The sequence below is a fragment of the Anopheles bellator genome, chromosome 1 (genome assembly GCF_943735745.2).
Source record: "Anopheles bellator chromosome 1, idAnoBellAS_SP24_06.2, whole genome shotgun sequence".
In the NCBI taxonomy this organism is placed as follows: domain Eukaryota; kingdom Metazoa; phylum Arthropoda; class Insecta; order Diptera; family Culicidae; genus Anopheles; species Anopheles bellator.
In genome coordinates this window covers 17343881-17356084 of record NC_071285.1, presented here as the reverse complement: position 1 = coordinate 17356084, position 12204 = coordinate 17343881, and the positions used below count along the sequence as shown (strand labels likewise).

The window sequence follows — 12204 nt, the reverse complement described above, 5'->3', positions numbered from 1 at the left end:
TAATGTGTCAAAATATTATAGTATTTTGTCAAAATCGTGCAAATTTTTGCAGCAAATATTTTGTCGAATTTGTGCAGAAAATTAATTAATTCAAACGGTTCAATGGTTTTAACCATAGTAATCGTTTCTCTACTCACCGCTAGGTGGCGCTGAGTATAAAAAGTATTGCATGCAACTTTCCAAATTGGAAGTTGATCGTCTCACAACCAGGTGGCGCTAGTATCGCCGAAGAAAATAAATTTTAAAATTTCGGCTCATTCCGGCCGTTGGTTCTATTGTTTCGTATTAATTCTACTTTATTTCATTTGTACACACACACATACACACGCGCGCTTGCTTACCTACTCACACCTTGGTCTGACTTCGGTCGTTGTCCCTTACGCACGAAGAGGAATCTACACTTTTCTTAGTCTTTCTCCTAGTTTCCCGCCATCCGTCCATTTGTTGTTGTTGTTCGTTCTGTTTTTGGTTTCCTAGTAAAAAGATCACCATCAGCAGGACCAGGACCCTACTGGAAGCACACGGCCCCGATCTCGATCCAGAACTGCTGGTTCGCTTCGCGGCCAATGTCCCGAATGGCGATATCGATGATGGGCAGTCGCATCGGTTTGTCGGTGCTGTAGCTGAGCACCGACTGGGCGTAGTGAGCCGTCCGGTGCTGGCAGTCGTCCTGTAAGGCGTCGTACCGCAGCCGCTGCGGGCCACGGGCCGTCAGTTCGGCGTCGTTCCAGGCGAGCAGCTTCAGACTTTGGCGGTAGCTGTTCTTGTCCTTGTTGAAGAACGCCACGCTGTTGCGGCAGTGATAGGTTATGTTCTGCGACGCGGTGGCCGACAGCAGCTGCAGGAAGCCGATCTGGTTGCTGTCCGACTTGTACGTGATTTTCATGCCGTCCTTCAGCTCGCCGAGCCACACCTCGTCCTCGTCACCGTCGTACGCGAGCTCCTTCGTCCGGAGTGGCTGCGGCAGGACACAGGAAGCCTTCCGCTCGGCGTCACAGTACACCAGGATGGCATCCCGGGCATCGCCCTCGTTCGGGTCGATCCAGTAGTGGCCGGAAGCGAACTCAGGATGGGCCGCAAACAGATCGCGGCACGTCTTGGCCGGTGAGCCCTGCTTGCCGTCCGGCTTCTTGAACGTCCCGAAGGCGGCCTTCAGCTTTTCGTACGCATTCTCCACCAACTTCTGGCGCTCCTCGTCCGTCAGCTCGAACACGCGGCCCAGGTTCATCGGTTCATCGGCCATGTTCGGATCCGGTCCCTTGCTGTTGCTCATCTGGCCGTGGCCGAGCAGAGCGGCAAGGGCAGCCGCGTCGTAGCCCACTCCGTCTCCCGGCGGGCCAGGTGGCCCCGGGGGTCCTGCTTGTCCCACTGGTCCCGGTTTGCCATCGTTGCCGGGCGGTCCTCGTGGTCCAGCGATTCCCAGCATACCCTGCGGTCCGACGGTACCGTCGCGGCCCGGCGGTCCCCTCGGTCCCTGCTCACCCGGTTTGCCCGAAGGACCTACACCGCCAACGTTGCCCTTGTCGCCCGGTGGACCAGCCGGTCCTGGAAGACCCTGCAGACCGATCAGCCCACGGTGTCCCTTCGTGCCCTTGAGCCCCGCTTCGCCGTTCTCTCCCTTCGGACCTTCCAGACCCGGTGGTCCCGGTTTTCCACGAGCCCCCGTTGGTCCGTCGACTCCGATGGGTCCTGTTTCTCCGCGCAATCCTCGCTCACCCGTCTGGCCGAGGGGTCCTTGTGGACCGGGCGGTCCTGGAAGACCGGGAGCCCCCGGTGTACCTTGCGTTCCGGGATTTCCGATCGGTCCTTTATCGCCGGCTCGTCCTGCAATACCCGGTGGACCAGTTTTTCCCGGCAGTCCTTCCGGTCCGCTGTCCCCGGTAGGTCCTGGTGGTCCCGCCGCACCCAGTGGCCCCGCCGGTCCTGGAGGACCATCGTTGCCCTGTTTTCCCGGGTGCCCCGGTTCTCCAGCGGCTCCGCGCATGCCACGCAGCCCCTGCGCTCCACTCGGACCGGGAAGTCCTGGCAGACCTCTATCGCCCGGTACACCGTGAGGTCCTTGATTTCCTGGCGGTCCCGGTGGTCCATCGCCGCCGGCGTCGCCCTTGATGCCTTCTGCTCCTTGCGGGCCAGGCATCCCCGGCGGGCCCGCATTTCCTGGGCGACCCGTATCACCCGGATTGCCCTTCATACCGTGGCTGCCCGGTGTACCCGCTGCTCCCGGATTGCCAGTTTGACCCTGGGAAGATACGGAACAAAGGGTTGTAACAACGCAAGGGCTGAGAAGGGCATTCGCTTCAACTCTAGGTGCTATAAATAGGCGAAAAGAATCTTAGCTTCTGAACATTTGAATGTGAAAATATTAGTACATCTTCGTTTTGAATGGATCTTTTGAGACGTTGAATGTTAGATTGAATGGTTCTAATAGTAAAATTTTTGTGATGAAATGACATTTATATGCAATCTAGTAGACTGGTAGGGACATTGGTGGCCATAGATCAGTTTAAGCATATCGAAAGCAACTTTAGTTTAAGTTGAAAGCTTGAAGTTTTCAGTTTTTCACGCCAATTTCCTTCGCTTTGCTCGGTAATAAAGCAACTAGAGGACATTTTTTAAATTTATGAGCAATCAGTTTTCATATTCAAAATGTAGAATCAAAGATGAGAAATGCATGGTGAAAAATTCACAAAACATTATGCTGTTTCTCAGTTTGAAATATGGTAGAACAGTCTAAATATTCCAAGATAACCAGTTAATCACGTAAAGTAGTTATTAATTTGAGTATTTGGCCTTGCTTTCTGGAAAACTCCGCACCTAACCAAGGCCATTTCAAAGACAGAACAGTATTTTTCTAAAGGAATGCTTTGAATCCTCACTTATTGTGAATAAAGCTGCTTTGGAGTGATTAATTTTGGATATGACTCAACTATCATTATAAGGAGTTGCAATTTTCTGCTATATGGGCGCTAAATCATCATTAGGAAACAACTTACAACGGCATTATGTTCCAGTGAGGCATTATTTACATGAATCCTACAAGTTGGTGAGCTTTCCTGTTCGTGGTGACTCGAAAGCTGTCCAGAACTTGATGAAAGCAAAACATTAATGAATGAAGAAGTCTGATTGGTGAAGATTTCTCCGCACCACAGGATAGTCCAAACCAATCTGATCCAAAATAATAAAAGAGGACCGTAGAAATGGGTACATAACAAAACCAGGGTGTTTGGCCTTACTGTCAGAGCGGAATGGTATTTTCGCCGAAGAGAAATTTAGCTTATTCTAAATAGCTTGTTGTTGCTAAATTTACCTTGTTCTAAATATGTTTGTATAAAATTTGTCTCTTGCCTCAATCATCTCTAGATACAGCAAAACTATTATAATCACATCTTATTTAATGTTTATGATTGAGTTTTGATTGACAAAAGCACTTTTTTCATCCTCGTATTTCCTAAAATCTTTTGCGTTTTTGAACTGAGGTTCTTTTCGCCATCGACTGTAGATCTGTTCCTGCTCGCCATTTAAGACGTCGGCAATACATGGAGATCAGAACTGTTCCACGAATTACTGGTGGGGGTCACAACGATCCTTTGTGGTTAGTATGATCTTTCTTCATATCATGTTGACTATAACATGTCTATTCGTCAGTGTCGTAGTTTCCTTGATCTCGAATCCTTCTAATGGCTGGTTGCCAGCTTTTTGTTCTCGTCCTCGCCAGATGCTGTGTTAGGTTCGCTAGGCTCTGTTTGCCCATTGACTAATTTTATACTAAATAAATGAAAATATGAACACTCACAATTGGTCCTTGGTCTCCCGGTCGTCCTGGTGTGCCCATCGGTCCAGTTTCTCCACGCAATCCTGGCTCCCCGCGAGCTCCCTTGGATCCGGTCAGTCCAATGAGACCCTGCGGTCCTGGCTCACCCGGCACTCCTGCAAGGCCAGAGTTACCTTGCTCACCCTTCAGTCCCATGCTGCCTCGGTCTCCCTTCGAGCCGGGGACACCGACAGGACCGAGGGGTCCGGGGAAGCCTTGGAGTCCCTGCGGCCCCACGGCTCCACGGTCACCAACGGCCCCGGGGGCACCAGGTTCACCGTGAGCGCCCGGCGACCCTGGTTCTCCCTTCTCCGCCGGTTCTCCTGGCGGCCCCGGCGGTCCCATCGGTCCTTGAAGCCCGCGTTCACCGAGACGCCCGGCAGGACCTTCCGGACCCGTTGGACCCGAACTGCCACGCTCGCCCTTTTCTCCAGCGGGCCCCGCAGGACCTCGTAGCCCTGGAAGACCCACCATACCCGGTGCTCCTTGATGTCCTTTCATTCCCGCAGCTCCGGATGGACCCTGGAAAACTCGTCAGGTCAGTACGAAGTCAATACCAACCAACGACCCCCTTGTGTCTTACCGGTGGTCCATCGTTTCCTTGAGCTCCTGGTTCACCGCGCACCCCCGGCGTTCCCGGAGTACCCACTGGTCCCCGTTCACCCGGGAAGCCTCGCTCGCCTCGAATTCCTGGCTGGCCCGTTGGCCCCGGTGATCCCGGCGGACCATTCTGCCCGTCCTTCCCCTGGGCTCCCGGGTTGCCCGGCGTTCCCGGAAGACCCTGGAATCCGCGTGGGCCGGAAGTTCCCGGAGGGCCTCGGTCTCCATCGTTGCCGGGCGGACCCGGAGGACCCGGAATACCCGGAGGTCCATCTTTACCAGCGTCCCCTCGTGGTCCTACGGCTCCCGGTGGTCCGATGTCACCGTCCTTGCCCGGTTCGCCCGTGAATCCTTTGTCCCCCGGCATACCGATCGGTCCGGGAAGACCCTGAAGTCCTTGCGGGCCCGATTCACCCACCTTTCCGTCGGATCCTGGCAGACCACGTTCTCCGGGTGTTCCAGCTTTTCCCTGCGCCCCGGCACGTCCCGGTTGTCCGCGTAATCCTTGAATGCCTGGGGTTCCCGGGGGTCCCGGATCTCCCGAGGATCCTTTCGGTCCGGTGGGGCCCATCGCGCCACGGTCTCCCGATTGACCCTTCACTCCTTGTGCTCCATCGGGGCCCGGTAGACCGGGTGATCCCGGAAGACCACGTTCTCCCTGCGGGCCTGACAGACCCGTTGGACCCTTCATGCCGCGTTTGCCTCGTTTACCTTCCGGGCCAACGGCTCCCGGTAGACCGCGGGGTCCTGGTACACCGGCTTCACCCTTGATTCCGGCTTCACCTTTGTAGCCACGCTCGCCGGGCAGACCCGGTTCACCTTTCGAGCCGACGTCACCAGGACTTCCGTTGGCTCCAGGAGCTCCGCGTGGTCCCGGGAATCCGGGAGGTCCTGCAATCCCCGGAGATCCGGGGCTTCCTTTCTCGCCCGACGCCCCATCTTTGCCCGGGGGTCCATTCAGTCCCGGCTCACCTGGTTGTCCCGGGCGTCCCGATTCTCCGCGAGGTCCTTGCGGTCCTGAGCTACCTTTTGGTCCCGACGCTCCCATATCTCCTTTGGCACCGTTGCTACCGGGGAATCCTGGTGGTCCAGGCTTCCCGACGGGTCCCTGTAGAAATATAGCAACCGTTAGCGTGCGTAATACTCCAATCCATATCCAATATTCAAACGAAAGGGATGCGAAGTCATCGAGGCCGCGACAACGATTTTTACAAATTAAATCAGAAACGTACACCTGTGTTGGCGTGCACTGGAACGACAGAAAACATTTGGCACCGAAGAATGGGTCATTTAAGCCATGGAAGCTTGCTAAAGCTGAAAAATGGAATGGCTACGACGACTAGAATAGCGAAGATTGTAGGCAATGTGCCGTCGGGGCCACAAGGGCCAGTAAAGTCCTTGAGTTAGTTCATACGGACATATGTGGGTCAATGGAAGAGATATCCTTAGGAGAAGCGAGGTACTTTTTGTCATTCACGGACGGCAAGGAGTCGGAAAATGTTCGTGTATTTCTTGCGCACAAAGTCTCAAGATGAAGTGTTGCAAAAATTTCAAGGATTTTCACGCTACAAAGCTAAAGATATTGAGAACAGATAACGGCTGGGAGTTTAAAAATACCCAGTTCGAAAACGTTCTCAAACAGCTCGACGTACGTCATCAAACATCGACTGAGTCGATACGCCGGAACAGAATGGACTCGCGGAACGTGCCAATCGGACGATAGTGGAACGGGCGAGAGATACTACAAGCCGAAAAGCCTGTAAAAGCTACGTTGGATTTTCAAAACGATGATTACAAGAACATTAGTCCAAAAAAGTAAGCTCCAGCGATGACGAAGTTGTACAAAACGAGGAGTCTAATGAAGCAAGTGGAGTCGAGATACAATCGCTTCAAGGAACAACTACAAGGCCGATGAGAACCGAACATAACCCTCTGAAAAGACTTTCAGATTACATTTTTGGTGTGTCTGTGATCGCGATGGAACCTAATTCAATGGAAGAAACTATCTTGTGGGAACAGTCAGCTGAGAGGAGATAGGAATTACAATCTAGCAGCCTATAGTGACTCTGACTGGGGAGGTGAGATCTCATAGAAAAATAAGTGATCGCGCTAAAGCACTGCCCCACGGAGGATATGTCAGCGGATATCAAAGCTCTTGGGACTAGGGTGTAGTAGGACTTCTCTAGGGTGTAGAAATATAGCAACCGTTAGCGTCCATAATGACTTCAGTGTATAGCACATCGACTCCCTGCACAAAACCACGCTCAGCTAACGATACGAGAAGCTGACTAAAATTCGGAGTGGCCCGGAAACTGGAAATTCGGTTGCTTACCGGTGCTCCTGACGGTCCAGCGATCCCGTCGATGCCCCGCAATCCCGCCGGTCCCGGTGGTCCCTCACGTCCTCGCTCGCCACGAGGTCCAGCAGGTCCCTGTGGAAGAGAGTAGGTCCTGATGCGGTCTCACTCACCCGTACCCGCTGCTGATGCTTACCACGGCGCCTGGGACTCCGGCAGGACCCATCGACCCCACCGATCCCTTCTCACCGATGGCTCCCGTTTCTCCTTTCATTCCCTCCGGCCCAGGAAGCCCCTGGTGACCCTTGAGACCGGGAACACCCGGCATTCCCGGTAGCCCACGTGGTCCTGGCAATCCTGCCGGTCCCTGAGGCCCCGTTTCTCCATCATCACCAGCGGTCCCATCCTTACCGGGTGGCCCCGGTAGGCCACGTGGTCCCGACGGTCCACCGACCCCCGGTGCTCCGGGTTCTCCTGGTTCACCGCGAGATCCCTGGAATCCTTGCGGGCCGGTTGGGCCCGAGGGCCCCGGTGGACCCCGTGGCCCTACGGGGCCTACCTGAGCCTGCATAAATTGAAAGTTCTCCGGCCCCGGGCCCTTATCGGGTCCACCCATCGAGTCCTGAAGCTGCTGGGTGTAGAACGTGAGGTCCGGCGCGGGTCCTGGTGGCCCCGGAAGCCCAGGAACACCCGGCGTACCCGGAACTCCCGGTTGACCCACTTCACCGGGAGTTCCCGGTTCTCCGACGGGGGCCACCGATCGCTCGGTGGTGGTCGTGGTGGTGGTGGTGCTGGTCGACGATGTCCTCGGTTCCGGTGTTACGCGTGGGCAGTCGGCCTCATCGCACTGGACCGACCCGTTCCGGCACCGACACGTCGCACAACCCCGGTAGCCTGATTGGAACACGTCGTTCTCGCGGTACCACGTCCCTTCGTGGTGACACGTGAACGGCTGTACGATCGCGTCCGGTTCCGGAGCCCGTGGCGTGGTGCTGCTGGTTGTTGATACCCGCGGAATCTCATCGTCCGGCTGCCGGAAGCCATGCTCGGGTCTACGCGTTGCGCCATTTGCTGCAGCGGTCCACACGAGGGGTAATAAGTAAAGGAATTCGCAGTAAAAGATGCGAAGTATCAATAAGTCGCCCGAGGCCTCAACTAGTAAGTCAATTTATAGTAATTATATTTTTAATCCAAAGGTCCTACAAACCAGTGTTTGGCTTTGAAACCTGAACCGATAGCACTAACATTTCGGTACCAAGAAGTTGACCGTTGGATCTTAGGGCTTGATGACCACCATGTTCTTATCACACTCTTCTGGAGTTCATTGAAAAGGAAGGACCCTTGAGAAGGGAACATTTTACGGGGTCTAATTAGAGTCATCACTACTTCAGAGTGGTCATTGCCTGCGCCCGTTACTTCATCTAGCCTCTAGTGACGTCACCGGAAATCACTTTATTCGTTCTAGCTCAACCCCTCACTGACAGATATGTGGAGCATTGCGCAACGCCACGTTCCAGTGACTGGCTGGAGTGAAGCAGCACATGTTTGATCCGTTCACCAGATGACCCCCTTCGGATTCCACCACGGACGGCAGATGGTTTTGGGATTTAGTTCGCGAAAATCTCGAGCCTCGAGCGGGGCCGAAATTAGATTTACACTCACCATTTTCCGCCTCGTAGTCCGGATCGGGGCCATAGTCGTAGTTGTCCCCGTAATCGTACTCCCCGTACTCCGGCGGCTGGGCCTGTGGCCGGTCGGCTTGCGGACGGTCGCGCGGTTTCTTCAGGTTCTTCGTCGCCAACTTCGTCGCCGAGGACTTCGCCCTAGCTTTCTTGCCCTTCTTCTTGGCCGGCTTCGACGTCGCTGCCGCCGTCGCCGGTTCCTCCTCGCACCGGATTTGGTCGGCAAAGATTACGATGATAAAAAACAGTGCCACGAGCAGCGGACGCTTCCCCACTCGGAACTTCATCTTGTGTATGTATGTGTGTACACTTTAGCCGGACGGAAGAATCCTTTCGCTGGTGCTGCCGCTGCCGTTTCTTAATACATTGCTGCTGCGCTGCGATGCGACGTATCCTGAACGGAGTGGAAGGAACAACACTGTATCAAGAACTGGCCCGCTCCTGTGCGATCACCGTGCTCGACTAAATCGGATGTGTCTTAGCATTTGCGGAGAACGCGTGTTCGAAGCTGATAAGAATCCCCGGCCATCCAGTTCTAATTCCAAACTCTGAGTCTCTCGTGGCTACTCGACTCTTTTTGAGGCCCAATTTTGGCCCCGGCCACTATCAAATTAGTTCACCACAGTTCGTCGTGACTTAATTTCAGTCCACTCTGCGCGTCGTCTGTGCGGCTGATAGGGGTGCGTTAGAACGATAAAACCTAAAATAGAACCCACTAACCACTGCCTGCTTGTGGTGCTTCGCAGACCACGGAACACTTGGTAAGTCACTTATTCGGCTGAAATCGTTTGCCAATTCTTAGCAGAATCGTCTTTGCAGAATCCTCTGCAGATAGGCACCGTCTCTTTGTGGGGCAGATCGCGCATTCACTGCACTGGCACCGGGAACTGCCAGGAGCTTCATCCAGCTACTTACTTCCGATATCAATCAACGCAACGCAAGCACTTGCCACTGGTGTCGCAGACAGGGCTCACTGGGGTCCCTTTTCACTGTCACTGGTTCACTGTCAAAGCACTCGTTACCACTTACCACGCCCGATAAAAACACTCGAACTACTGAGCTTTGAGCCGATTTCGGCGATCTTTTTATACTCGGCGCGCGGCACGGTCCTGGTCAAGACGTGCATCTTCGCACACGGCTTCACTGTGTTAGTAGAATGGCTCCATTTTCCAGATGATGATGCTGTTAGATCCGAGGCGTCTTAGACTCAGCACTAGGCCGATCGGTAGCTACACCACAACTCGAGCATTAAAGAGAACGCGAGGCACGCGTTTTAATTACTTTAACAAGAATGTGTTACAAATATGGAGGATGCAGATGGTTTTGTAGTTCGCACGGATTGCTCTCTCTCTCTTCTATCTGCGGCTCTCGCTTGCACTTCACGCTGCATGATCGCGACGCGCGAAGTACGGAATTAAATCATAATTTGTCCGAGATCGACCGTAGCGATCCAGCATCGGCCACCGGCGCCAACGACACTTGCAGTTACTCCATAGTAGCTATTAATTTTCATAGAACTGCGCCCACTGGGACGTGCACTGCTGTGTGGGTTACAGCGAGTTCCCACAGTGTGTTTGGGCCGGTGAAGGCGATGCCAATGATGAATTCGAAGTGACGACGGCACTGAATCAATCAAAATCGCCACTTTGTTACAGAAGTGAAACGATCGCGATATTACATCGTTTTGATCGCCGTGATACGTTTCTACCAGTACGCACGAATCCTGAAAATGGCAATTTCCTCTACTGGTTGAAGAACTAAAACAGATTATAATGGTTAAACTGTGATGAGATAGCATTTCGGGACCTACGAAGTCCACTGCGTGCGTAGAACTCGAAACTGAGTGTTGATTAGTCGAGGCAACGGCTTCTTAAATAGCCTCTACACGCATTGAGAACTAGCTCCCTGGACACCTTCAAAACCTAAATACAGTTCCAAAAACTCACTTTAAACAAAGTTTGTCTACCCAATAAATGGTTTTAATGAAGCACTGATACAACAACGAAAAATACTACCAAATTTTCGATCAACCCAATGACCAACATTTGAATTTGTTTGTTCTCATTTCGTTTGTTCGTTTGTTCAAATCTCATCGGTGGCGAAGGAGCATCGAACACAAGGTAACACACGGAATTTATCAAAGTCGAACACCCGAGGACGAACATGGGAACAGTTCATTCGCAGTTTATGGTGGGAACAGCTGTGTGATTGGTCTGTCCCTTCTAGTTCTCCTTAAGATCCTCGGCCTGTATTTTCTTCCAAACATTTTTTCTTAAAGTGGCCCGTCCGTAGATCATCCGTCTCGCTGCTCTGTCTGTAATAACGCAAAATCCATCTTTAGATTTTTTTTATTACCGCTGGAATTGGCTTCGGAAAGAAATGGGGCAGGAAAGTAAGGTAAGACTCGTAGCAATGCATGAAAGAAAATCAGTTTCCATCGCAAGCTTCATGGAAAACATTTGAAAAAATGCTACTTGCTACCAGCGTGTTATAAAAAAACACGAATGTCGAGGTGTCAAGAAATATATGTTTCTTAAAGGCAATACGCTTACCTAAATCAAGGATGAGGTGGGTTCTGTGTATGGGGACTCTGTGTCATCATTAACCATTGTGAAAACTTGAACAGCTGAATTCAAACAAGACCATAAAAACTTGGCAGACGATGAATGGTCGGTACATCCAAAAACTGCAAATACCGGAGAAAACATGCTTTTGTGAGTACTTTTCGGACGGGTTACAGAGATGGGAGCATCGCTGGAAGAAGTGAGTAGAGGACTATAACTATGTTGGAAGATAAAAATAAAATTAAGAAAAAATGTCTTTTATCTATGTCATGTCGAAAACATTTTAACCGCCTTCGTACATCGATAACGCACGTTCATTACGATTTGAATTTGAACTGTTTTCCTCGGTGACTTCCAGATGGCGCTACCGTAGCGAGCAAATGTAGTTCTATCGTTTTCCGCCAGAGCAACGTTATGTTGAAATTTAAAATTTAAACGGTTTCGCTCTCAACGTGAATTGCAACAATAGCATGTTACGTAGATGATTTTCTTAACATAAACTGTTTTCAAATAATTTTGTGTTACTTTAAAGTACCTTTTCAAATACGCTTGGAATTGGTGGTGCAATTCCTGTGTCCGAAATCATTTGCGTTGCTTCCAATGAACAGTAAATGGTCGTGCTTTCAATAAGTACATGTCAACGAGTCAACACGAAACTACCAGCTCCTAGAACTATCCGGCAATATCCAATTTGTTGGTGCGGCGAAAAATTGGAAAACGCCCGCATCAAACCATTGCCATTTTTATTGCATTTTCTCGCTCATGACGAAAGCTTAATCAGCCTTACACAGCCCGATAGCGGCCAAGTGGGCAAAGGCAGCATGAGTAATCGGCGATGTTGATGAAGCTGACCAGCACTGCGATCGCTAGCGCTAGCGAACGAAGTGTACACAGAGCCTGTCCTGTAAAGGGCGACAAAATATCACATTTTCCAGCATCGCTCCGTGGCTCGGTATGGCACGCATATCTATTTTGACGTATTGCGTCGCGCAGGGCTCCACGGTGCGTCGCTGCTCCCAACCTTGGGAAATTAATACGAGTATTATAGTTGAAACAACATCAAACGCTTTAATAAACGGCTCCATTTTCGTCGTTTCAGGCCAGCCCGCGGACCCGGAAGTAAAACGGATTGATAGTTGCGCACGAGTTATTGCCGCCGGGAGCATCGGAACCGGGAAATGGCAGTAGCAGCAGCGTTGCTTGCCGAGCATCCTGACGTCCTGGCGACCAGCCACCGGCAACCAACATCGT

At 52.0% G+C, this 12204-nt stretch overlaps 1 protein-coding gene across 1 annotated transcript; it reads right to left on the bottom strand.

Moving 5' to 3' along the window:
• Positions 1 to 508: 508 nt before the first annotated feature.
• LOC131213927 (collagen alpha-1(I) chain-like) lies at positions 509 to 8676 on the bottom strand. The gene is made up of 6 exons (XM_058208161.1): positions 8370 to 8676; positions 6904 to 7778; positions 6744 to 6842; positions 4395 to 5519; positions 3794 to 4333; positions 509 to 2239 (listed from the first exon to the last, which is right to left on the bottom strand). The coding sequence occupies exons 1-6, from the start codon at positions 8674 to 8676 to the stop codon at positions 509 to 511; spliced, it is 4677 nt and encodes a 1558-aa protein (XP_058064144.1).
• Between the last annotated feature and the right edge of the window lie 3528 nt (positions 8677 to 12204).